Genomic DNA, 27,391 nt, shown 5'->3' with positions numbered 1-27,391 from the left:
CAAGGACAGCCAGAAGTTGTGAACCTTTTGTTGCCCTATCCACCAGCCTACCCCAATGGCAGATGAGTATGTGTTGTTCATATAATTCAAATGTGATTCCTATCGTTAGAATATTCCTATCATTACCTTTTAATGTCATCCTGTGTGATATCCAGCCAGGTTATAGAGGTACCGGTGTAAGGAGGGGTCATACGTCAGCAGAGGCTACTTCTATCTATCAATCTATATACTTTTCTATCTTTCATATCCTTACCTTTTAATGTCGTCCTGTGTGTTGTCCAGGTGATACAGGTAGAGGTGTAGGGAGGGACCAGATGCCAGTAACAGGAACTTATCCAGGTAGTAGAACTGAGCCCCCCGGATGGTTTTGGAGAACTTCTCATCACCCCCCTGAAGGAAGAATAATTATAAAAGCTTTACAAATGGCTTATAACAAGTTATGAAACATATCTGCAGAATGTTACCAAAAGTGTGTTTGGTTAAGTGTTACCAAACCAATCACTACCTGATGAATAACTTGAATTATCTTGCATCCATCTCAGCTGAGGGCCAACCATTTGATGACTGTTTAATAAGGGTTATTATGATAAGTTATTTAAACTTCTTATGGATCAGTCCCATCTCGACAACTTCCGGTGAAATTGCAGAGTGCCAAATTCAAATTAAATTACTATAAATATTTAACTTTCATGAAATCACAAGTGCAATACATCAAAATAAAGCTTAAATTTTTGTTAATCCAGCCGCTATGTCAGATTTCAAAAAGGCTTTACGGTGAAAGCAAACCATACGATTATCTGAGGACAGCGCTCAGTGCACAAAACATTAAACAGTTAGCAGCCAAGTAGATTAGTCACGAAAGTCAGAAGTAGCAATAAAATGAATCGCTTACCATTGATGATCTTCATATGGTTGCACTCACAAGACTCCCAGGTACACAATAAATGTTTGTTTTGTTCGATAAAGTCCCTCTAAATATCCAAAAACCTTAATTTTGTTGGCGCGTTTTGTTCAGTAATCCAATGCCTCAAATGCGGTCACAAGAGACAGACGAAAATTCCAAATAGTATCTGTAAAGTTCGTAGAAACGTCAAACGATGTTTATAATCAATCCTCAGGTTGTTGTTAGCCTAAATAATCGATAATATTTCAACCGGACAATAGCGCCGTCAATATAAAAGAAAAACAAGGCGCGCTCTCGGTCGTGCGCAGCAAAGAGCTCTGGGGACATCCCAGGGTCCACTCACTCAATGTGGTCATTCTCCCTCATTTTTCAGAATGAAAGCCTGAAACAATGTCTAAAGACTGTTCACAACTAGTTGAAGCCATAGGGAACGGAATCTGGGTCCTATCCCTTTAAATGGTGGATAGGCTTTCATTGGAAAAACAGCCATTTCAAAATAATGGCACTTCCTGGATGGATTTTCCTCAGGTTTTCGCCTGCCATATCAGTTCTGTTATACACACAGACATTATATTAACAGTTTTGGAAACTTTAGAGTGTTTTCTATCCAAATCTATCAATTATATGCATATCCTAGCTTTTGGGCCTGAGTAGCAGGCAGTTGACTTTGGGCATGCTTTTCATCCAATATTCCGAATGCTGCCCCCTATCCTAAAAATGAATATAGCCTCAAATAACATTGAAATTTACTATTGGAATATAATTATTGCTTTATGAGCCTCTACTTTCATGGCCTGATACCACATGTGCATTAAATAGATGTACCCTTTAATAGATGGGTTTAATAGATGGGTTTAATAGATGGGTTTCATTCATAATAGGAGGGTTGGTTGCATTCATAAATCCCTCTCTCTCTTTCCCCTCTCTCTTTCTCCCTTTAAAACGCTTTGTGAGGAGTTTTCCCTGGCCTCAAAGTCAGTAAGACACAGGAATTTCTATTTTCCATGTGGAAAAAGAGACTCATGAAAGAATATCATTTGGATTGAAGCAGAGGGAGAGGGGCTGTGTCCTTGTCCTCATGCTATGCTCTCGTTGTGGAGCAGTTATGTGGTCCTCTTTTTTGAAGCCACTCTTTTCATATCTTTGATGCTTTTATTTTTGGCAGTATAGAAGTAAAGAGGTTTATAGATAGAGGAGACAGTGGGAAAGACAGACGCAGGTGGTCTTCTTGGTCGACATATGTTAGGAGCCGGGTGTGGTACCACTGGAACAGGCTCTGCATAATGTGGTACTCTTTAACAGAGAGAGAGAGAGGGGAAGAGAGTTAAAGAAAGGAGAAGAAAAGGACAGAGAAGAGAAGAGTGGGAAAGAAAGGAGAAGAAAAGGACAGAGAAGAGAAGAGAGTTAAAGAAAGGAGAAGAAAAGGACAGAGAAGAGAAGAGTGGGGAAGAAAGGAGAAGAAAAGGACAGAGAAGAGTGGGAAAGAAAGGAGAAGAAAAGGACAGAGAAGAGTGGGAAAGAAAGGAGAAGAAAAGGACAGGAGAAGAGAAGAGTGGGGAAGAAAGGAGAAGAAAAGGACAGAGAAGAGAAGAGAGTTAAAGAAATGAGAAGAAAAGGACAGAGAAGAGAAGAGTGGGAAAGAAAGGAGAAGAAAAGGACAGAGAAGAGTGGGAAAGAAAGGAGAAGAAAAGGACAGAGAAGAGTGGGGAAGAAAGGAGAAGAAAAGGACAGAGAAGAGAAGAGTGGGGAAGAAAGGAGAAGAAAAGGACAGAGAAGAGAAGAGTGGGGAAGAAAGGAGAAGAAAAGGACAGAGAAGAGAAGAGTGGGAAAGAAAGGAGAAGAAAGGGACAGAGAAGAGAAGAGTGGGAAAGAAAGGAGAAGAAAAGGACAGAGAAGAGAAGAGTGGGAAAGAAAGGAGAAGAAAAGGACAGAGAAGAGAAGAGTGGGGAAGAAGGGAGAAGAAAAGGACAGAGAAGAGAAGAGTGGGAAAGAAAGGAGAAGAAAAGGACAGAGAAGAGAAGAGTGGGAAAGAAAGGAGAAGAAAAGGACAGAGAAGAGAAGAGTGGGAAAGAAAGGAGAAGAAAAGGACAGAGAAGAGAAGAGTGGGGAAGAAAGGAGAAGAAAAGGACAGAGAAGAGAAGAGTGGGGAAGACAGGAGAAGAAAAGGACAGAGAAGAGAAGAGTGGGGAAGAAAGGAGAAGAAAAGGACAGAGAAGAGAAGAGTGGGAAAGAAAGGAGAAGAAAGGGACAGAGAAGAGAAGAGTAGGAAAGAAAGGAGAAGAAAAGGACAGAGAAGAGTGGGAAAGAAAGGAGAAGAAAAGGACAGAGAAGAGAAGAGTGGGAAAGAAAGGAGAAGAGAAGGACAGAGAAGAGTGGGGAAGAAAGGAGAAGAAAAGGACAGAGAAGAGAAGAGAAGGAAAGAAAGGAGAAGAAAAGGACAGAGAAGAGAAGAGTGGGGAAGAAAGGAGAAGAGAAGGACAGAGAAGAGTGGGGAAGAAAGGAGAAGAAAAGGACAGAAGAGTGGGGAAGAAAGGAGAAGAAAAGAACAGAGAAGAGTGGGAAAGAAAGGAGAAGAGAAGGACAGAGAAGAGTGGGGAAGAAAGGAGAAGAAAAGGAAAGAGAGGAGAATAGAGGGGAAGGAAGCGTTTTTCAGTGCCAAAAGACAAAGCAAGAGATTATAGGCTGTCATGCCTCATCAGGCGCTTAGCCCCAGGGCTTGTAGGAGCTGCAACGTTATATAGCCTATCTAATGTAACAGAAATTCCTGAAAAACCTGGGAAAGATTCTGGAATTTTGCGACCCTAATCAGAAAACCACCAACTGTGATGCGGAATGTATGACAGTTTGTTCCAACCGGAAAATAAAGTGCTGAACCAGTTCGAACCCAAGTTAGGGTTCATATAGTCCTTTTTCCTATATTTTTTACATGTGAAATCAACATAGATTTTTACGAAATAGCGAATTAATTTACTCGACCCATTAGCACAGATGAGAAGCTTGCTATAGAACACTTAAGCTAGTTATTTACATGTTTGATTGGTCAGATAATGAGGCGCAAATGAAATTTCACTGGTGGGGAGAGAGCAAGAGAGGGGTGGCCATGGAGGGGGCTTGGCTTGAAGCGCTGAACATCATGACATGATGTGAACTGGAATGTGTTTAGGCTTTTACTAGCATTATAACTTTACAGAATTATGTACTAAACATTAGGAACAATTTTGGAACAAAAAATAACATTATTAACCGGTCCTCAAGATTTGAAAATAACGGTTCTGTTCCGGAACACCAGAGATCAATGTCTTTCCCAGTTCTTTTCCCTGAACCAATTCCAATGTCTGATAGATATTGGATCTTCATTACACAGACATTTTATCAACTTCATTGTGCAAAGCCATGTGCAATAATTCTTCACCCTGCATAGTTTCCCTCCCTGAATTACATGTATTTGTTGTTGCCAAGATGCTTACTTAAACTGCTTCAGTTCACGACAAATAGACAAACTGCTAGAGTTCCTGCCAAGTCTAGGATCTCCTCATTTAGAAGAGAGATGCTGGGATGGTTAGCAGCAGCTGAGGGTAGAAAACTGCTTTGAAAAATAATCAGAATATGCTGCCAAAATGAAACGTCACAATGCGCTCTAAACCGCTCTGGAGACAAACAAACTTTGTTACCCTATCTCAAATTGTCAGAAGCTTCTGTCAAAACTATTAAAGCAGTCTTCAAGAAAATTGGAATTGAATTGGAACTGATCCCCACCCTGGAAAGCATAGGGATATAAATGAAAGACGTATACAGGATTATAAGCATTTCACACGACCAATAAACTTTGATTTGATTTGAGTAAAATGTTCTGGGACTTCTAGGAGAGAGTGTGATGTCCAGTAAGGGAGTGAAGAGGATCTGCACATGCTCACAGCCAACAGACAGACAGACGAGCAGAGTTCTGTGCAGATGTTCCCTCTAACAACATCACACAACGCCGGGCCAAGAGACACAGTATGTCATCAACCTCATTAACTAGGCTTTTACTATTCCATGAGGCTTGTCACATCATGGACACTGGAAAAACCTGAGATGGAAAGTTACTATGCCATGATGATAGAACTATTTTGTTACATTATATACACTGAGTATACAACACATTTGCCTTCAGAACAGCCTTAATTTGCCGGGGCATGGACTCTGCAATGTGACAAATAAAATTGGATTTGACATGTCTCAAGGCTTAAAAATCCTTCTTTAACCTTCTTTAACCTCCTCCCCTTCATCTACGCTGATTGAAAAGGATTTAACAAGTGACATAAATAAGGGATCATAGCTTTCACCTGGATTCACCTTGTCAGTATATGTCATGGAAAGAGCAGGGGTTCCTAATGTTTTCTATATTATGTGTACAACAAATGTTGGGATTAATTGTGCCTTCTGTATGTATGTTGAGTGTTTACCATGGTAATGGCAGGCTCAGGACTTCCTGTGGGCCAGAGGCGGAGGGTCCTGTCTTCTGAGGCACTCAGCCACCACTGTCTGCTGTGACTCCAGGCCACACTGCTCACTGCCTTGTCATGACCTGCAAACACATCCAGAGTTGTGCTGAGTCAGCCTGGAGTTGATGGACAAGTACAAGGAGTTAATGAAACAGCAGTAGTGAGTGAACCTGGTACCCTTTTAAGATGAAGATCACTTTATTTGTCAAATGTACACAAAGTCCAACCGAAATTTGACTTAATCTTTAACCCTACCCCTCCGAAAGACACACATACATTTTCATTGTGCTAACCCATGCTGTAATGCCATGTACTGGCTCTGATAGGTTCTCAAATGTCACCCTATTCCCTAGTCCCCTACCCTTGGCCAGAGCTTCATAACGACACAGACAAAAGTAGTACCCTACATAAGGAATAGGGTGTCATTTTGGACGTAGCTAACGTCTTTTCCAGCAAAGTTCCAGAAGCTACTGTATATTATGGCCGGCTTGGCTTAGAATTATGAAAAGGGTATGAATTAAAACCACAGTGGTGAATCTGAAACCGGAGTACTGGACAGCTAAACAGAGTGAGGGTTACAACAACATCCCCACAGACACTGACATATACTTTTATACATCCAATGCTCTTGGACCAATGTCATGTCTTTGGTCTCAGGTACAGGAGAGAACTTTTATAATGACCCCCTGCCCTCTAGTGGAGCCAGTCTAACAGCACCTAACCAAGCCCTGGCCTACAGGACTGTCCTCTAGTGGAGCCAGTCTAACAGCACCTAACCAAGCCCTGGCCTAGAGGACTGTCCTCTAGTGGAGCCAGTCTAACAGCACCTAACCAAGCCCTGGCCTAGAGGACTGTCCTCTAGTGGAGCCAGTCTAACAGCACCTAACCAAGCCCTGGCCTAGAGGACTGTCCTCTAGTGGAGCCAGTCTAACAGCACCTAACCAAGTCCTGGCCTAGAGGACTGTCCTCTAGTGGAGCCAGTCTAACAGCACCTAACCAAGGCCTGGCCTACAGGAATGTCCTCTAGTGGAGCCAGTCTAACAGCACCTAACCAAGCCCTGGCCAACAGAAGCAACCATATCTCTGGTACGAAGAATGGCGGGGGTGTATGCTTTATGATTAACGAGTCATGGTGTGATCATAACAACATACAGGAACTCAAGTCCATTTGTTCACCTGACCTAGAATTCCGACTGCATTATCTACCAAGAAAATTATCTTCGATTATAATCAGTCATGTATATCCCCTCCCAAGCAGACACCTCGACGGCCCAAAAAGAACTTCATTGGACTCTATGTAAACTGGAAACCACATATTCACATATCCATATGCGCCTCCCAGGCTGGAAAAATTCTGGATCATCGTTACTCTAACGTCCGCGACGCATACAAAGCCCTCCCTCACCCTCCTTTCGGAAAATCTGACCACGACTCCATTTTGTTGCTCCCAGCATATAGACAGAAACTGATTCCACGCTTCAAGATTGCTTTGATCACGTGGACTTGGATATGTTCCAGATAGCATCGAACAACAACATTGATGTATATGCTGACTCTGTGAGCAAGTTTATTAGCAAGTACATCGGTGATGTTGTACCCACGGTGACTATTAAAACCTTCCCCAACCAGAAACAGTGGAATGATGGCAGCAATCGCGCAAAACTGAAAGAGCGAACCACTGCTTTTAATCAGGGCAAGGCGACAGGAAACATGACCGAATACAAACAGTGTAGCTATTCCCTCCGCAAGGCAATCAAACAAGCTCAGCGTCAGTATAGAGACAAAGTAGAGTTGCAATTCAACAGCTCAGACATGAGAGGTATGTGGCAGGATCTATAGTCAATCACGGACTACAAAAAGAAAACCAGCCAGGTCGCAGACCCTGATGTCTTGTTCCCAGACAAACTAACTTCCTTGCTCGCTTTGAGGACAATACAATGCCACCAACACGGCCCGCTACCAAAACCTGCGGGCTCTCCTTCACCGCAGCTAATGTGAGTAAAACATTTAAACATGTTAACCCTCGCAAGGCTGCCGGCCCAGACGGCATCCCTAGCCGCGTCCTCAAACCAGCTGGCTGGTGTGTTTACGGACATTACATTTACATTTAAGTCATTTAGCAGACGCTCTTATCCAGAGCGACTTACAAATTGGTGCATTCACCTTATGACATCCAGTGGAACAGTCACTTTACAATAGTGCATCTAAATCTTAAAGGGGGGGATTACTTATCCTATCCTAGGTATTCCTTAAAGAGGTGGGGTTTCAGGTGTCTCCGGAAGGTGGTGATTGACTCCGCTGTCCTGGCGTCGTGAGGGAGTTTGTTCCACCATTGGGGGGCCAGAGCGGGAGCTGTACTTCCTCAGTGGTAGGGAGGCGAGCAGGCCAGAGGTGGATGAACGCAGTGCCCTTGTTTGGGTGTAGGGCCTGATCAGAGCCTGGAGGTACTGAGGTGCCGTTCCCCTCACAGCTCCGTAGGCAAGCACCATGGTCTTGTAGCGGTTGACATGTTCAATCAATTCCTACCCCAGTCTGCTGTTCCCACACGCTTCAAGAGGGCCACCATTGTTCCTTTTCCCAAGAAAGCTAAGGTAACTGAGCTAAATGACTATCGCCCCATAGCACTCACTTCCGTCATCATGAAGAGCTTTGAGAGACTAGTCAAGGATCATGTCACCTCCACCCTACGTGACACCCTAGACACACTACAATTTGCTTACCGCCCCAATAGGTCCACAGACAACGCAATCACACTGCACACTGCCCTAACCCATCTGGACAAGAGGAATACCTATGTAAGAATGCTGTTCATCGACTACAGCTCAGCATTTAACACCATAGTACCCTCCAAACTCTAAATTAAGCTCAAGACCCTGGGTCTCGACCCCGCCCTGTGCAACTGAGTCCACGACTTTCTGACGGGACGCCCCCAGGTGTTGAGGGTAGAAAACAACATCTCCATCCCGCTGATCCTCAACACCAGGGCCCCGCAAGGGTGCGTTCTCAGCCCTCTTCTGCACTCCCTGTTCACCCATGACTGTGTGGCCATGCACACCTCCAACTCAATCACCAAGTTTGCAGACGACACTACAATGGTAGGCTTGATGATCATGGACTTCAGGAAACAGCAGAGGGAGCACACCCCTATCCACATCGACGGGACAGTAGTGGAGAAGGTGGAAAGTTTCAAGTTCCTCGGCATACACATCACGGACAAACTGAAATGATCCACCCACAGACAGCGTGGTGAAGAACTTTCCACCTTCACTACTGTCCCATCGATGTGGATAGGGGGTGCTCCCTCTGCTGTTCCCTGAAGTCCATGGTCATCTCCTTTGTTTTGTTGACGTTGAGTGTGAGGTTATTTTCCTGACACCACACTCTGAGGGCCCTCACCTCCTCCCTGTAGGCCGTCTCGTCATTGTTGGTAATCAAGCCTACCACTGTAGTGGTCTGCAAACTTGATGATTGAGTTGGAGGCATGCATGGCCATGCAGTCATGAGTGAACAGGGAGTACAGGAGAGGGCTCTTCAAACTCAGGAGGCTGAAGAAATTTGGCTTGTCACCAAAAACACTCAAACTTCTACAGATGCACAATCGAGAGCATCCTGTCGGTCTGTATCACTGCCTGGTACGGCAACTGCTCTGCCCACAACCGTAAGGCTCTCCAGAGGGTAGTGAGGTCTGCACAACACATCACCGGGGGCAAACTACCTGCCCTCCAGGACACCTACACCACCCGATGTCACAGGAAGGCCAAAAAGATAATCAAGGACAACAACCACCCGAGCCACTGCCCTTTCACCCCGCTATCATCCAGAATGCGAGGTCAGTACAGGTGCATCAAAGCTGGGACCGAGAGACTGAAAACAGCTTCTATCTCAAGGCCATCAGACTGTTAAACAGCCACCACTAACATTGAGTGGCTGCTGTCAACATACTGACTCAAATCTCTAGCCACTTTAATAATAAAAAATTGGATGTAATACATGTATCACTAGTCACTTTAAAACAATGGCACTTTATATATTGTTTACATACCCTACATTACTAATCTCATATGTATATACTGTACTTTATACCATCTATTGCATCTTGCCTATGCCGTTCGGCCATCGCTCATCCATATATTTATGTGTACATATTCTTATTCATTCCTTTACACTTGTGTATAAAAGGTAGTTGCTGTGAATTTTTAGATTACTTGTTAGATATTAATGCATGGTCGGAACTAGAAGCACAAGCATTTCGCTACACTCGCATTAACATCTGCTAACCATGTGTATGTGACCAATAAAATTTGATTTGGCCTACAGAACTGTCATCTAGTGGAGACAGTCTAACAACAACTAACAACTGGCCTACAATATGCCAAACCACTCATCCTTTCATTGATATATGACATCCACTAACTGGCCATACTAGTCTCTGTCTTTGCAGTTAAGAACCCAACCACACTTACTGCCCATACTAGTCTCTGTCTTAGCTGTTAAGAACCCAACCACACCGACTGACTGGTGTTTGTGTGTGTATCACAGGGACAGATATTTAGAATCCTGTGGTCTGCTGACTGTAGAAAGCTCTATAAATCAACACAATTCACCTCCAAGAGAATGCTGCTATCAAAGCAAGCATCAGGGGTGCGTGTGTGTGTGTGTGTGTGTGTGTGTGTGTGTGTGTGTGTGTGTGTGTGTGTGTGTGTGTGTGTGTGTGTGTGTGTGTGTGTGTGTGTGTGTGTGTGTGTGTGTGTGTGTGTGTGTGGAGGAAGGGAGGGAGGTAGGGAGGTAGGGAGGGAGGCTGTGGGTGAGCTGGAGTGCAGATGTTGAGCAATATCTTAAATTAGCTCCAGAAGCAGTTAGGAAGACATGTTGCTGTAGTGCCCATCTGCGGAGGAGAGCAGAACACAGCTTTCTCCCTTCTCTCCAAACCATCAATAAGTCCTACTCTTTCTCAGGAGAATGTAAAAGACCATGTTAACCAAACACCTTACTCACGCTCACGCCGTGGCAGAGAACCAGATAATGCTTCACCAGGATATATATATTTTTTTTATCTAGATGTTAGAGGATATGGGTGGATGTTTGGATCTTCTCCTGAAGCCTTTTATCTTGAGCCTCTGGACCTGTTTCCAGTATCGTTTACGATCCCAGATGAAATAAGTAAATCATCATAGGCTAAGGCTACCCTGTATCAACAGTAAATAAAATATCAGATAATAGTTGAGTTTAAATAGCATTCTGAAGAGTATTCACACTTTATATGAAAACAGTAATGAAGCATTAAGACAAAGGCCAGCAACACTCCTAACATACAGGCTTTAAAGGCTAAAACATCCTGTAAGATTCCAAAGTGAATGTGACTCTGGTGCAGGTTACTATTTCCATCACGGTTAGGGGACACTTTGGGTCTTGGATAGCTTGGGCTGAGAACAGTGTGAAAATAAGCTAGGTAGTGATTTAGTCTGTATTCCACTAGGCTTATAAAAACAGGGTTATAAGCTCAGTTCCTCTCTTTATTTTTCAGCCATATAGTAACTAAGTTTCACCCTCAGTAATAATGCGGGAGAAAAAGAAAAACAATCCTCTCCACAGTTGCCTTGATTCACCTCAGAGCTAGAACATCATTCACAACATGATTGACAGGTGAGATAGATAAACAAAAAATGTGGTTCAATAAATAATAAAACAAATAGTCATCAAAAACCACACTCCGTCCTGTTCTTTGGGTTTTAAGGTTTCGACTGCTTTGCTTTTTCACTGAGACTTATTTTAAAGGAGAGTGAAAAGGAGGGAACAGGGAGGAAAAGGGAACCGTGGACCAAAACAATCTTGAGGTAAAATAAACAGAATTTGAGAGGTTTCTAATCTGTGTGTGTGTGTGTGTGTGTGTGTGTGTGTGTGTGTGTGTGTGTGTGTGTGTGTGTGTGTGTGTGTGTGTGTGTGTGTGTGTGTGTGTGTGTGTGTGTGTGTGTGTGTGTGTGTGTGTGTGTGTGTGTGTGTGTGTGTGTGTGTGTGTGTGTGTGTGTGTGTGTGTGTGTGTGTGTGTGTGTGTTCTTGCCCCACTACCTGTGTAAACAGCTGGAGTGCCAGTGAGGGAGGACTTGTACAACAATACAGATCTGTCTCCCAGACCACACAGAATCTGCTTTCCATCTCCTGGGCAGAGAGGACAAAAAAAATACAAAAAAATATATATATATATATTAGCTTGTATGATTCTAATGATTCTTGGTAAAGCAAAGAAGGAACAAATGAAAGTATGATAAAAAGAGAAAAAAAGAGAGAGTTACCTGAGTATTGGGTACAGCAAACTGGTGTAGGGGTTTTGACTGTGCAGAGGTTAGTGTGTGGGACACTGGGTGCTGCAGTGTCTCCTGGGTATTCACTAATGAGACATCCTCTAAAATAAAGCAGAATTATGTTGATATTCATATGGAAAAAACATCAAGAATGTTGTACAAAACAAAGAGCCGGATTCCCAGACTAAGACTAATCAAACTAATGGTCTAAAATGCATGTTCATTGAAGATTTTCCTTTAAACTACCTTTTAGTCCAGGTCTAAGCTTTGTACTGTATCTGTCTGAGAAACTAGCCCTAAATATATCTGGACATGGTGGTCTGCTTACATCTTCTTGTTGGTCTTTGTAGGTCCTGGGGTCTTCTTCTGAATATTGGTCTTGGGTGAGAACATTGTCATTCTGAAAAGCAAACATATTTATGTAAAATTGCATTTTCTTCATTTTATTAACAGCATAATATAAATGTAACTTTAACCCTGAACCCTAACACATCGGCCTTAATATTGATGCAAGAACAGGGGCAGACTGGCCATCTGGCATTTGCCCGTGAATATTTAGCCCAGTGGGCCTGTCTAACTTGTTTTCTTTACGCAAAATTATAATTATTTGGCTAATAATGGGGGTGGGGCCTCAAAGAAAAAAAGTTACTGGTGTATTACAAAAGCAAGGGCCGATTTCTGGTCCCAGTCTGCCCCTGTGCAAGAAAACATGAGAGAGGGAAGAGCATTTTTTTTTTTACTTTCCACATAAAATATGACCAAATAATAAATTAAGCACAAGACTTGGACTGGAAACTAAAACAGTGAACAGAAACTACACACCCCAGGACCAAAAATATAATCTGCATATACTTAACATTTAGAAAAATAACAAGTCTTAGTTAACACCTATGTAAAAAGACAGAAATAAATTTAACAAAAACATAATTAATCTAATATGTTTAAATATTGTCAGGTTTTTGTGTGTATTTTCTCTGTGACTTATTTCCTTGTCTCATTATAGCTCGCTGATGTGTAACGTTCTATTCCAATAGGTAGAAAAGGATAGAAAGTCTTGCTGGTGGAACAATTCCTCAACCGTTGGACTCCCCTCTCACACACACATGCACAACCTACCGGGGACATTGTGTGTATCCTGATGACTTGACCTGTGTGTGGAAAACTAGAGGCTGCTCCTTCACACCACGTTTCCCTGAGCCAGAGAGGGAGAGAGATAAGACATGTAGTCATTGATAGGATATGCAGAGATTTATATGAACCCGTCATTCACCAACAGTATCAAGTAGTTATATTCTACCTCGTATGATCATCATTAGGATCCTACAGATGTCTCTGTCTCTGTCCTCGTGGACTAAGGGAGGGAATGATGGTGTGTGTGTGTGTGTGTGTGTCTGTGGGACGTAGCCCATTGCTCCTCTCCTCGCTGTCAGAACCTTCACTTCTCTGGAGTGGAGAGTGAGCTCACTTTTTCCACAGCCATTAAAACATGTGTGTGGTTTTCCCAAAAAAACGTATCCTGTCGTCCGCAGGCAAAATAAGGAAAAGTCAAATAGCCTCGTAACTAAGAGAGGCTATAATAAGGTTACACGTTACATTTGAAAAAGGAGAGATGGTTATTTTGTGTTTTCTGGAGCATACTTTGATTGTTTTACTGTTTTAACAAAGTCCTTTGTTCTTAACTAAAACTAGAAGGCAGTTTTATGAATGTTAAAACAGTCTTTGTAAAAAGTGACACACTTCCATAAAATAAGAGCTGAACTGCACCGCGCTGCTTTTGCCATAATTGCCATTATGTAACTAGGGAAGGCCTAACAGTGCAAACTGTAACTCTGGACTAAGGTTGCAAAGCTAGCCTAACAGGTTCATGGAAAAACATCTAATCAACAATGCCATTATTTTCAATGAACTCTGCAACTCTTCCAACTGAAATCTGAGGTTGGTAGTTTTTCAAGTCATCGCCTATCGAATATACCGTGTCTATGGGGTCATTGCACTTCCTAAGGCTTCCACTAGATGTCAACAGTCTTTAGAACCTTGTTTGATGCTTCTACTGTGCGGCAGGGGGGAATAAGCGCTGAATGAGTCAGAGGTCTGCCAGAGTGGCATGAGCTGATCACGCATGCTCACGTGAGAGTTAGCTTGCGTTCCATTGCATTTCTACAGACAAAGGAATTCTCCGGTGGAATATTATTGAAGATTTATGATAAAAACATCCTAAAGATTGATTATATACTTCGTTTGACATATTTCTACAAACTGTAATATGACTTTTCGTCTAAACTTTCGCCTGGACTTGCCCGCGCGTCGTGAGATTGGATTGTGTACTAAAAACGCGAACAAAAAGGAGGTATTTGGACATAAATTATAGACTTTATCAAACAAATCAAACATGTATTGTGGATCTGGGATTCCTGGGAGTGCATTCTGATGAAGATCAAAGGTAAGTGAATATTTATTATGCTGTTTCTGGCTTCTTTTGACACCACAACATAGCGGATATCTGTATGGCTTGTTTTGTTGTCTGAGCACTGTACTGAGATTATTGCATGGTGTGCTTTTTCGGTAAAGCTTTTTTGAAATCTGACACAGAGGTTGCATAAAGGAGAAGTTTATCTAAAGTTCCATGCATAACAGTTGTAACTTTTATCAATGTTTATTATGAGTATTTCTGTAAATTGATGTGGCTCTCTGCAAAATCACCGGATGTTTTGGAAGCAAAACATTACTGAACGTAACACACGAATGTAAACTGAGATTTTTGGATGTAAATATGAACTTTATCGAACAAAACATACATGTATTTCTGTGACTAGGAGCAGACCTAACATAATCGTTTGGTGTGCTTTTGTCGTAAAGCCTTTTTTGAAATCGGACACTGTGGTTGGATTAACAACAAGTGTACCTTTAAAATGGTGTAAAATACTTCTATGTTTGAGGAATTTTAATTGAGAGATTTCTGTTGTTTTGAATTTGGCACCCTGCACTTTCACTGGCTGTTGTCATATCGATCCCGATAGCGGGATATAAGCCATACAAAGTTTAACTTATAATAATAATAATAAATGCCATTTAGCAGACGCTTTTATCCAAAGCGACTTACAGTCATGTGTGCATACATTCTACGTATGGGTGATCCCGGGAATTGAACCCACTACCCTGGCGTTACAAGCGCCATGCTCTACCAACTGAGCTAACTTGGGTCAAATGCATCGGGTAGCCTTCCACAAGCTTCCCATAATAAGTTGGGTGAATTTTGGCACATTCCTCCTGACAGAGCTGGTGTAAATGAGTCAAGTTTGTAGGCCTCCTTGCTCGCACACGCCTTTTCAGTTCTGCCCACGAATGTTCTATGGGATTGAGGTTAGGGTGTTGCGATGGCCACTCTAATATCTTGACGTTGTTGTCCTTATGCCATTTTGCCACAAATTTGGAAGTATGCTTGGGGTCATTGTCCATTTGGAAGACCATGCCTTGAGATGGTGCTTAAATATATGCATATAATTTTGATGTCTCTTGCAGCAAATCAACCCCACAACATGATGCTGCCACCCCTGTGCTTCATGGTTGGGATGTTGTTCTTCGGCTTGCAAGCCTCCCCCTTTTTCCTCCAAACATAACGATGATCGTTATGGCCAAACAGTTGTATTTTTGTTTCATCAGACCAGAGGACCTTTTTCCAAAAAGTATGATCTTTGTCCCCATGTGCAGTCTTTTTTATGGCGGTTTTGGAGCAGTGTTTTCTTCCTTGCTGAGCAGCCTTCCAGGTTATGTCAATATAGGACTTGTTTTACTGTGGATATAGATACTTTTGCACCGGTTTCCTCCAGCATCTTCACAAGGTCCTTTGCTGTTGTTCTGGGATTGAGTTGCACTTTTCGCAACAAAGTACATTCATCTCTAGGAGACAGAGCACGTCTCCTTCCTGAGCAGTATGACGGCTGTGTTGTCCCATGGTGTTTATACTTGTGTACTATTGTTTGTACAGATGAACGTGGTACCTTCAGGCGTTTGGAAATTGCTCCCAAGGATGAACCAGACTTTTGGAGGTGTACAATTTTTTCCCTAAGGTCTTGGCTGATTTCTTTTGATTTTCCCATGATGTCAAGCAAAGAAGCACTGAGTTTGAAGGTAGGCCTTGAAATACCTGTGGAGGTGTACCACAGGTACACCTCCAATTGACCCAAATTATGTCAATTAGACTATCAGAAGCTTCTAAAGCCATAATATAATTTTCTAGAATTTTCCAAGCTGTTTAAAGGCACAGTAAAGTTAGTGTATGTAAACCTCTGACCCACTGGAATTGTGATATAGTGAATTATAAGTTAAATAATCCTTCGGAAAAATTACTTGTGTCATGCACAAAGTAGATGTCCTAACAGACTTGCCAAAACTATAGATTGTTAACAATACATTTGTGGAGTGGTTGAAAAACAAATTTTACCCTAAGTGTATATGAACTTCTGACTTCAACTGTAGGCATTCCTCTTGTCCAGATGGGGGAGGGCCGTGTGCAGTGCAATGGCAATTGCATCAGCCATGGATCTGTTGGAGCAGTATGCAAACTGGAGTGGATCTCGGGTGTCGGGTAGGGTGGAGGTGATATGAAAACTAATGTCTCAAAGCACTTCATGATGACAGAAGTGAGTGCTATGCGGCCATCATCTTAAAATTCAGTTACCTTTACTTTCTTGGGTACAGGAACAATGGTAGACATCTTGAAGCAAGTGGAGACAGCAGACTGGGACAGGGAGAGATTGAATATGTCCGTAAACACTCCAGACAGCTGGTCTGCGCATGCTCTGAGGACTTGGCTATTGATTCCGTCTGGACCGGCAGCCTTGCGAGGGCTAAAATGCTTACATTTCTTACTCACGTCGACCACGGAGAACAAGAGCTCACAGTCCCCGTGAGCGGCAGTGGCCCGCGTTAGCGGGGCTATGTTTTCCTCAAGGTGAGCGAAGAAGGTGTTTAGCTTGTCCAGGAGCAAGGCGTCACTGTCCGCAACGTGGCTGGCTTTCCCTTTATAATAATCTGTGATTTGTCCCTGTACTGACGTTTTGCCTGTTTTACTGTTCTCTCCTATTATGAAGAACACTAGCTGAACCTGCCTGAATGTCTACCTGTCTACCTACCATCCATTCATGTGTCTGTCTGCCCATCTATCTATCTATCTGTCTGCCTGCCTTCATTCCTGCCTGCCTACGTGCCTGTCTACCTAAGTGCCTGCCTGCGTGCCTGTCTACCTAAGTGCATGCCTATGTTCCTGTCTACCTAAGTGCCTGCCTGTCTACCTAAGTGCCTGTCTACCTAAGTGCCTGCCTGCGTGCCTGTCTACCTAAGTGCCTGCCTACGTGCCTGCCTACCTAAGTGCCTGCCTGCGTGCCTGTCTATCTAAGTGCCTGTCTACCTAAGTGCCTGCCTTCGTGCCTGTCTACCTAAGTGCCTGCCTGCGTGCCTGTCTACCTAAGTGCCTGCCTGCGTGCCTGTCTACCTAAGTGCCTGCCTACGTGCCTGTCTACCTAAGTGCCTTCCTGCGGGCCTGTCTACCGAAGTGCCTGCCTGCGTGACTGTCTACCTAAGTGCCTGTCTACGTGCCTGTCTATGTGCCTGTCTACCGAAGTGCCTGTCTGCCTGCGTGCCTGTCTACCTAAGTGCCTGCCTGCGTGCCTGTCTACCTAAGTGCCTGCCTGCGTGCCTGTCTACCTAAGTGCCTGCCTGCGTGCCTATCTACCGAAGTGCCTGCCTGCGTGCCTGTCTACCTAAGTGCCTGCCTACGTGCCTGTCTACCTAAGTGCCTGCCTGCGTGCCTGTCTACCTAAGTGCCTGCCTGCGTGCCTGTCTACCTAAGTGCCTGCCTGCGTGCCTGTCTACCTAAGTGCCTGCCTGCCTGTCTACCTAAGTGCCTGCCTGCCTGTCTACCTAAGTGCCTGCCTGCCTGCCTTCATGCAAGCATGCGTGCCTGCCTGTGTGTATTCACCGCAAACTCCTTGTGTTTGTATTCTCCATGGTATATATAGTATGTGTATAATCAAAACAGCAAATGGCCATGAATTACGAGAATCCTAGGAAAGTTTTCTACTAGGGTTGAGCACGGTGTAGGCCGAGCCACACACACACACACACACACTCTGGGGAGCCATGTTCTTTAACAGTAGATTTCTGTTAGCACTAACTGTGTGTAATGGCAGTGTGTAAATCAGTCTCTGTGTGTGTGTGTGTGTGTGTGTGTGTGTGTGTGTGTGTGTGTGTGTGTGCGTGCGTGCGTGCGTGTGTAACTGTCTGTAGTGTAAAACAGTCTGTGCTACTGTCTCCAACAGAGTAGAGCCAGAGCTTCCAGGGTCTAATTATACACCACAGATCTGTCACTTTATCTACTGAACAAGACATGATCTCACTGTATCTACTGAACAAGACACGACCTCACTGTATCTACTGAACAAGACACGACCTCACTGTATCTACTGAACAAGACACGACCTCACTGTATCTACTGATCAAGACACGGCCTCACTATATCTACTGAACAAGACACGACCTCACTGTATCTACTGAACAAGACATGGCCTCACTGTATCTACTGAACAAGACATGGCCTCACTGTATCTACTGAACAAGACATGGCCTCACTGTATCTACTGAACAAGACACGGCCTCACTGTATCTACTGAACAAGACATGGCCTCACTGTATCTACTGAACAAGACACAACCTCACTGTATTTACTGAACAAGACACGGCCTCACTGTATCTACTGAACAAGACACGGCCTCACTGTATCTACTGAACAAGACACGGCCTCACTGTATCTACTGAACAAGACATGGCCTCACTATATCTACTGAACAAGACACGGCGTAGCCTAGTGGTTAGAGCGTTGGACTAGTAACCGGAAGGTTGCGAGTTCAAACCCCCGAGCTGACAAGGTACAAATCTGTTGTTCTGCCCCTGAACAGGCAATTAACCCACTGTTCCCAGGTCGTCATTGAAAATAAGAATATGTTCTTAACTGACTTGTCTGGTTAAATAAAGGTAAAAAAATTAAAAAATATATTTAAAAATGGCCTCACTGTATCTACTGAACAAGCCCTACTGAACAAGACACGACCTCACTGTATCTACTGAGCAAGACACAACCTCACTGTATCTACTGAACAAGACACAACCTCACTATATCTACTGAACAAGCCCTACTGAACAAGACACGACCTCACTGTATCTACTGAACAAGACACAACCTCACTATATCTACTGAACAAGCCCTACTGAACAAGACACGGCCTCATTGTATCTACTGAACAACACACGGCCTCACTATATCTACTGAACAAGACGTGACCTCACTGTATCTACTGATCAAAGCACGACCTCACTGTATCTACTGAACAAGACACGGCCTCACTGTATCTACTGAACAAGACACAACCTCACTATATCTACTGAACAAGCCCTACTGAACAAGACACGACCTCACTGTATCTACTGAACAAGACACAACCTCACTATATCTACTGAACAAGCCCTACTGAACAAGACACGGCCTCATTGTATCTACTGAACAACACACGGCCTCACTATATCTACTGAACAAGACGTGACCTCACTGTATCTACTGATCAAAGCACGACCTCACTGTATCCTCACTGTATCTACTGAACAAGACACGGCCTCACTATATCTACTGAACAAGACACGGCCTCACTGTATCTACTGAACAAGACACGACCTCATTGTATCTACTGAACAAGACGTGACCTCATTGTATCTACTGAACAAGACGTGACCTCACTGTATCTACTGAACAAGACGTGACCTCACTGTATCTACTGATCAAAACACGACCTCACTGTATCTACTGAACAAGACATGGCCTCACTATATCTACTGAACAAGACATGGCCTCACTATATCTACTGAACAAGACACGGCCTCACTGTATCTACTGAACAAGACATGGCCTCACTGTATCCACTGAACAAGACATGGCCTCACTGTATCTACTGAACAAGACATGGCCTCACTGTATCTACTGAACAAGGCATGACCTCACCACCTATTGATTACATTGTGGGAGGCAACCCCGTCTGTTTAGAGCATGGGTGTCAGGGGTGTCAAACTCATTCCATGGAGGGCCTAGTGTCTGCAGGACCTAGACAACCAGGTGAAGGGAAATCTATACTAATTAGTGACCATAATTCATCAATCAAGTACAAAGGAGGAGTGGAAACCTGCAGAGACTGCCCTCCGTGGAATAAGTTTGACACATCAGGTCTAGAAAGTCTTACAGACAAATGCGTACATTTTTTGTCACTTATACTCCCTCTCCTGCCTCTAGGTCATCAGGCAGCTGGTTATCCTGCACACCTGTCACCATCGTCCCACGCACCTTCGCCTCATGACACTCACCTGGACTCCATCACCTCCTTGATTATCTTCTCTATATCTGTCACTCCCCTTGGTTCTTTCCTCAGGTGTTATTGACTCTGTTTTCATGTCGGTGCGTTGTTTGTGTTGTGTTTATTGTTTTATTTCATTATTAAAACACTCACTCCCTGAACTTGCTCCCGACTCTCAGCGCACTCGTTACATTTTTACATACGGGTGTGTAATGAATACTCAGGGAGAAAAGGTGTAGATTCATTCGCAGAGCGCGGCAGATGTTTATTAAGGCAATGGTCAAACACAGGTAGGCATTCAAAAACAAAAAATACCTCACAACCATACAAACAGAAATAACTGAACTTAATAGGGAGCTGATGAGACCAGGTGAGAAACCAACACAGGTGAAATCAATGAACACAAATGAAAATGAACGCTACGTTCCAGAACACAAAGAAACAGTCACCTGAGTGGGTTGATTCACTGTTGTGGTCATCCTGTCTGGGTTGCCCCCCCCCCCACCACTTGGGCTGTGCCGTGGCGGAGATCTTTGTGGGCTATACTCGGCCTTGTCTCAGGATGGTAAGTTGGTGGTTGAAGATATCCCTCTAGTGGTGTGGGGGCTGTGCTTTGGCAAAGTGGGTGGGGTTATATCCTTCCTGTTTGGCCCTGTCCGGGGGTGTCCTCGGATGGGGCCACAGTGTCTCCTATCCCCTCCTGTCTCAGCCTCCAGTATTTATGCTGCAGTAGTTTGTGTCGGGGGGCTAGGGTCAGTTTGTTATATCTGGAGTACTTCTCCTGTCCTATTCGGTGTCCTGTGTGAATCTAAGTGTGCGTTCTCTAATTCTCTCCTTCTTTCTTTCTCTCGGAGGAGGACCTGAGCCCTAGGACCATGCCCCAGGACTACCTGACATGATGACTCCTTGCTGTCCCCAGTCCACCTGGCCATGCTGCTGCTCCAGTTTCAACTGACCTGAGCCCTAGGACCATGCCCCAGGACTACCTGACATGATGACTCCTTGCTGTCCCCAGTCCGCCTGACTGTGCTGCTGCTCCAGTTTCAACTGTTCTGCCTTGTTATTATTCGACCATGCTGGTCATTTATGAACATTTGAACATCTTGGCCATGTTCTGTTATAATCTCCACCCGGCACAGCCAGAAGAGGACTGGCCACCCCACATATGCTCTCTCTAATTCTCTCTTTCTTTCTCTCTCTCGGAGGACCTGAGCCCAAGGACCGTGCCCCAGGACGACCTGACATGATGACTCCTTGCTGTCCCCGGTCCACCTGACTGTGCTGCTGCTCCAGTTTCAACTGTTCTGCCTTGTTATTATTCGACCATGCTGGTCATTTATGAACATTTGAACATCTTGGCCATGTTCTGTAATAATCTCCACCCGGCACAGCCAGAAGAGGACTGGCCACCCCACATAGCCTGGTTCCTCTCTAGGTTTCTTCCTAGGTTTTGGCCTTTCTAGGGAGTTTTTCCTAGCCAACGTGCTTCTACACCTGCATTGCTTGCTGTTTGGGGTTTTAGGCTGGGTTTCTGTACGGCACTTTGAGATATCAGCTGATGTACGAAGGGCTATATAAATAAATTTTGATTTGATTTGATTTGATGACTGTAGGTGACTGGTTTTAACAGAGACGCATGGAAGGACGAGGAGATGTTGTACTGACGGGGTAACAGGAGGCAGTATGTGACATGGTTGATGCAATGAGTTATCTTGAAGGGACCAATGAAGCGAGGACAGAACTTTTTGCTGGGGAGGCGGAGCCGGTTGTCTCTGGTAGAGAGCCACACACACTGTCCGGGGTGAAAGAGTGGCGTAGGCCGGTGAGCTGTCTCCCATACCCGCTCACTACGCCAAAACCAGTCATTCAACAGCTGGGACAGTACCAGGCTCTGCCTCCCAGGGAAACATGGCGGGTTGGTAACCAAGGACACACTGAAACGGAGTAAGGTGGAGGGATGAGTGCATGAGTGAGTTCTGAGCGTATTCGGCCCAGGCCATATACCGACTCCAGCCTTGTGCAGAGGCAGAACATTGTTGGCGGAGGTACTTCCCTATTTCTTGGTTCAGGCGTTCCGTCTGCCCGTTGGTCAGGGGATGGTATCCGGAGGAGAGGCTGAGGGCGACCCCCAGTCGGTCGCAGAAGGCTTGCCACACCCGGGAGACAAACTGGGGCCTGCATTCAGGGACGATGTACTCCGGAATCCCATACAGACGGAACATCTGCTGGAACATACACTCCGCCAATTCCATGGCATTAGGTAGATGAGGTGGAGGAACCAGACAACACATTTTTGAAAAATAGTCTACTATGACAAGGATGGTGGTGTTACCAGATGATTCAGGAAAGTCTGGGATGAAGTCTACAGCTATGTGGGACCAAGGTCTGTGAGGGATTGGCAAAGGTTGAAGCTTCCTGGAAGGGAGATGACGAGGGCTTTAGTTTTGGGCGCAGACAGGACATGAGAGTACGTAATCCCTTACGTCGGATGCCATTGAGGACCACCAGAACATCCGGGCTAGAAGTTTGGTGGTTCGTGTAATGTCCGGATGTCCTGACCCCAAGGACGTGTGACATCATTGCATCAGTTGGAGTCTAACAGCTGCAGGTACGTAACTCTTCCCAGCTGGTGTCTTAGGAGGAGCCGGGTCAGAGGTTAGGACTTTTTGTATGGCAGAGTGAACATCGCACTGTACCGGTCCCATAATGCAAGAGGAAGGAGGAATGGGTGTAGGGTCTGAGTTACTGGTCGGAAGGTCAAACTGTCGGGAGAGAGCATCAGCTTTCACGTTTTTCTTTCCAGGGATGTAACTTTTTAAAATTGTATATTTTTATTATTTTACCCCTTTTTCTCCCCAATTTTGTGGTATCCAATTGGTAGTAGTTACAGGCTTGTCTCATTGCCGCAACTCCCGTACGGACTCGGGAGAGGCGAAGGTCGAGAGCCATGCGTCCTCCGAAACACAACCCAACCAAGCCGCACTGCTTCTTGACACTATGCTCATCCAACCCGTAAGCCAGCCGCACCAATGTGTCGGAGGAAACACCGTACACCTGGCGACCTGTTCAGCGTGCACTGCGCCCGGCCCGACACAGGAGTCGCTAGTGCGCGATGAGACAAGGATATCCCTGCCAAACCCTCCCCAACCCGAACGACGCTGGGCCAATTGTGCTCCGCCCCATGAGCCTCCCGATCGCGGCCGGCTGCGACAGAGCCTGCGCTCGAACCCAGAATCTCTGGTGACACAGCTAGCACTGCAATGTGCCTTAGACCACTGCGCCATCCGGGAGTCCAGGGATGAAATTAACACGAAAATGAAAGCGTGTGAAGAAGAGCCCAGCGGGCTTGTCTGGAGTTTAAACTCTTGGCCCCTCTGATATATTCCAGATTACGATGATCTGTTAGGACGAGAAAGGGATGTTGTATGCCCTCCAACCAGTGGTGCCACTCCTCAAGGGCCAGCTTGATGGTGAGGAGTTCTCTGTTTCCCACATCGTAATTCCTCTCAGCGGGGAAGAAGAAGGCACAGGGATGTGATTTGGGAGGTGTTCCCACCCGCTGAGAGAGTATGGCTCCTACTCCTACTTCTGAGGCATCCACCTCCAGGGTGAAAGGAAGGGTCGGATCAGGTTGGTGAAGGACAGGAGCTGAGGTGAAGAGGCGTTTCAAGTTGTTGAACGCAGTCAGGGCGGTATCAAAAATGAAAGACAGGGCTATGCTCCAGAACACAAAGAGACAGGCCTACGTTCAAGAACACAAAGAAAATAAACACAAGGTTGACAAAGAAAAGAACAGCAGAACCTTACAGGTTGACCCTGGGAATCGAACCCACAACCCTAGATGTGGAAGTGCCATGCTCTACCAACTGAGTCGTACAAAGTTATAAGCTCATCTATAATAAGTGATAATGGTATCAATGAAGTCAACTCTGTTTGTGCAATCTGAGGAACTGAGATCAAAGTTTTTCTCAAATAATGCATCTACATCACTGGTAGTATAATTTCAGTGAACACACAACATATATTCCTTTTTGTACATTTCTGTATTAGCCTGACGACCCATCCACATTGCTCCAGCCAAACACCACTTCCATTTACGTTTCTTCTGTGGAGCAACCAACAAGAGCAGTGGAATTAAATTCAGGATGAGTCGTCAGGCAAACTCGGTATGTGCAATACACAGGAACTGAGAGGAATCTAATAATGTATGTTTCATGGGTATCCACTGATATGCAGAGGTAGAAAACATGTCTGTCCAGAAGTTTGACCATCCCATCTGTTATGCAGAGGTAATAATGTAATAATTCCATCCTTCCAACTATATTTTCAGATAATGATGATCAGTAGCTCTAGTCTATGCGGCTGCAATTAGCCAGGGGAAGAAGTTACAGTATCTCTAGTAATAATAGATGTAGAATCCCACTATGGAACATGATATAGTTTAAGGGAGGTGACCTGCAGCCAAACTAAGCAGTGGACATGCCAATCATAAAAGAAAACCACGGACCGGTAAATCCTTTTAATAATATATATGTCTACAGTAATACTGTTATATGCCATTTAGTAGACACTTTTATCCAAGTGAGTGTATATTTTACACATGTATTTTAGCATATGTGACCCCAATGGAAACCTAACCCACAAACCCTGCTGTTGCTAGCACTACACTCTGACCCATACCGAACCACAAACTCAAATTCATTCAACAGTGGTTCTTGGGTAACACTGTGTGGGCTATAACATGTGGTTGTGTGCATTAGTGTGTTTATGTGTGAAGGGGCAAGCCCAGTGTTTGTGTGTGAGTGTGTGTGTGGGGGGGGGGTAAACTGGGATGGTTGATACTTGCTGCTGACCTGTTTTTGTGGGAGGTTTAGGACCCTTCTTTTTCAACTCAGCGTTGAGAGGAGATTCAGGCATCAGAGGGGCACTAAAAGGAGGAAGAGGAAAAAACTAAATTGCTCCTTGGCTACTGGAAATAAAAAAGCTGTGTGTGTGTTGCATTTTCCAATGGATGGTTATGGATGAATAACCCCCACCACCCACTTTTTCAGCAGTATGATACTGTTGACTCATCACAAAACTACACAGTATAAAATGTTCAGAATAGGTCTTTAAGATGGTAATAGCAGAGAGACCAGGAGGGGATGGAGGTTGAGCGTAGGGGGGCACACAGTCAGCTGTAAAGTAAAGTACCGGAACACACACACAGGCTGGGTGGTACCAGTCGGGTGCCCTGGCATGCGTCTGCATTAGAGGAACACACACACACGATGGCAATGGAGAGACCCTGTAAAGTAAAGTACCCCTACCCACGTACTCACACAATGCGTGCCAGTCGGTTGCCCTGGCATGCATCTGCGTGAGAGGGAGAACAAGCCTCAGTGCTGTTTCTCTATCCTGCTACTCTTTTATGAGTAAACGTGTCCAATTACACTGAGCTAATGGTGCCAACACACCTCAAGCAGCAACCGGTTTAGTGAATGGAGTTTGAACCACCATAGATACACATGCATGTAAGTTATTTGTTTGAACCAATGTGTGTACAGGGCCCAACCGTATAACTTTCTGTTTAACCCTGCAAAACCATCCATACATGCCATGGTTACATAATTGTGAAATGTACATCTTATTTTTCACAGTGCTGTAAGGTCAAGCTGAAGACAGTTTGCTGTCAAAACTTTGGTTGTTAATTGTATGGCATCAGTGCAATAGTGTCCAACTACGTTTTTCTCTTTGTAAAGTCTTGGCCAAACATGAGCTCAGACATTCTTTACAGTTCGCACTTTATTCATTAGAGATTACACGGTTTTTGATGCACAGAGACTCATTTGTTAGAGATGTTCACATGGTTCGTACAGACAGTGGTAAGTCAAATTCAAGGACTTCCAAGTACTTTTTCAAGCACTAATATTTATTTTCAAGGACCATCAATTTGTAATGGTTCCTATTATGCCATTGTTTCTAGTCGCCACCGGGTGCCAGTATATCGCCACAACCTCATGGAAAAAAAACATACTATTCATCACTACCTTACAAGTTCTACTCAATAATACGTGTTCCACTACTTATTTACTACATACATGAGCGGCACATCAGTACTGATGATGTTGACTGATTTCCTTATATGAACTGTAACTCAGTAGAATCTTTGAAATTGTTGCATGATGCGTTTATATTTTCGTTCAGTGTACATGATAATAATATTACATTGTCTTTATATTTTACTAAATTGTTGGTCCCACAGGCTGTCCCAACACATAATGACACAAAAGTGAATTCTGACATTAAAAGGGACTTAGTTAGTTAAAATGTTGCATTCTATACCCATTTGAAGAGAAACAAGTTATTTAGGTATTTGATAACAAAAAATGCTCTCATGAGACCCTATTTAAATTTTAGGGGACCCCACATGGGTCAAGGACCCCAAGTTTGGGAACCACTGTCCTACTAACCTCTCCCTGCTTGCTTCAATGCTTCCTCTCTCTGTGCATCTCTTTTACCTCCTTCATTGCAGCCTGACTTATCACTGTCTATCTCACTACTCTCAGTAAAGAAAATGTATTTTGCTATGAGAACTTATAGTAGCCCATCTTTTGATTATAGCTAACTTAATTTCAGTCAACTTCCACTGCTAAGGTCAGGCTCCTTCTATGTTAGCTTCTAACTTCATCCTTCTCGCCAGCTAGTTAAAGCTAGCTACCTGGTTAATAACCTTGAGCTACCTGGCTAGCTAGACATCTGACTGAAATATCAGCAACTATTTACCAGTTGTACACTCATTCTCCGAGAGTCAGGTTTTTTTTGTTTGGGGGATGCTATAGATGTGACGTTTGGCACCTAATCAGTCATTTCTGTAAAACTCGATATTCTGCCTGAAAACGAATTAGCAAGACCAATACGTTTTTGTAATATTTTTGTAATATATTTGATCATTTTCTGTTCTACTGTCTTTTTAATTCAAGTACATTTTAAGTATCAGCTTGAGTACATTTCTGATTTTCAAGGTATCCAGTACTTGGATTTCAGAGTGCCAAATTCAAGTACTTTAAGCACCTCACGCACCTAGTGCGAACCCTGTGTCCACTATACAGATATAGCCTCCACCCCAAACAGGGTCTTCCCCAGAAGGTAACAGAAGTACACACAAACAAACACAAACCTGGGCATGACGGAGAGCCCCTCCAGGTGCTGACAGAGGCTGTCCACGGACCCTGACGCCAGCAGTCTCACCTCCAATACAGACACCAGGGCCTCAAATAGAGAGGTCACCACAAAGATCATCTGGAGGAGGGGGAGAGAGAAAATTAAATT

The 27,391-nt window shown here is 44.2% G+C and overlaps 1 protein-coding gene across 2 annotated transcripts in view; it reads right to left on the bottom strand.

Moving 5' to 3' along the window:
- Window positions 1-27,391, bottom strand: part of wdr27 (WD repeat domain 27) — a 161,863-nt gene that overhangs the window by 109,096 nt on the left and 25,376 nt on the right. For both annotated transcript variants that reach the window (XM_046357417.1, XM_046357418.1), the window contains exons 12-19: window positions 27,240-27,361; window positions 24,934-25,007; window positions 12,804-12,879; window positions 12,016-12,087; window positions 11,679-11,788; window positions 11,455-11,544; window positions 5,350-5,471; window positions 254-390 (exon numbers count right to left, since the gene is read on the bottom strand). In XM_046357417.1, the coding sequence (XP_046213373.1) occupies window positions 254-390; window positions 5,350-5,471; window positions 11,455-11,544; window positions 11,679-11,788; window positions 12,016-12,087; window positions 12,804-12,879; window positions 24,934-25,007; window positions 27,240-27,361 (803 nt within the window). The remainder of the gene's footprint in view (window positions 1-253; window positions 391-5,349; window positions 5,472-11,454; window positions 11,545-11,678; window positions 11,789-12,015; window positions 12,088-12,803; window positions 12,880-24,933; window positions 25,008-27,239; window positions 27,362-27,391) is intronic.

The sequence above is a fragment of the Oncorhynchus gorbuscha genome, linkage group LG07, assembly GCF_021184085.1.
Source record: "Oncorhynchus gorbuscha isolate QuinsamMale2020 ecotype Even-year linkage group LG07, OgorEven_v1.0, whole genome shotgun sequence".
NCBI classification, from domain to species: Eukaryota; Metazoa; Chordata; class Actinopteri; order Salmoniformes; family Salmonidae; genus Oncorhynchus; species Oncorhynchus gorbuscha.
Note: the sequence above shows the minus strand (reverse complement) of the source record. Positions and strands in the feature narration are given on the sequence as shown.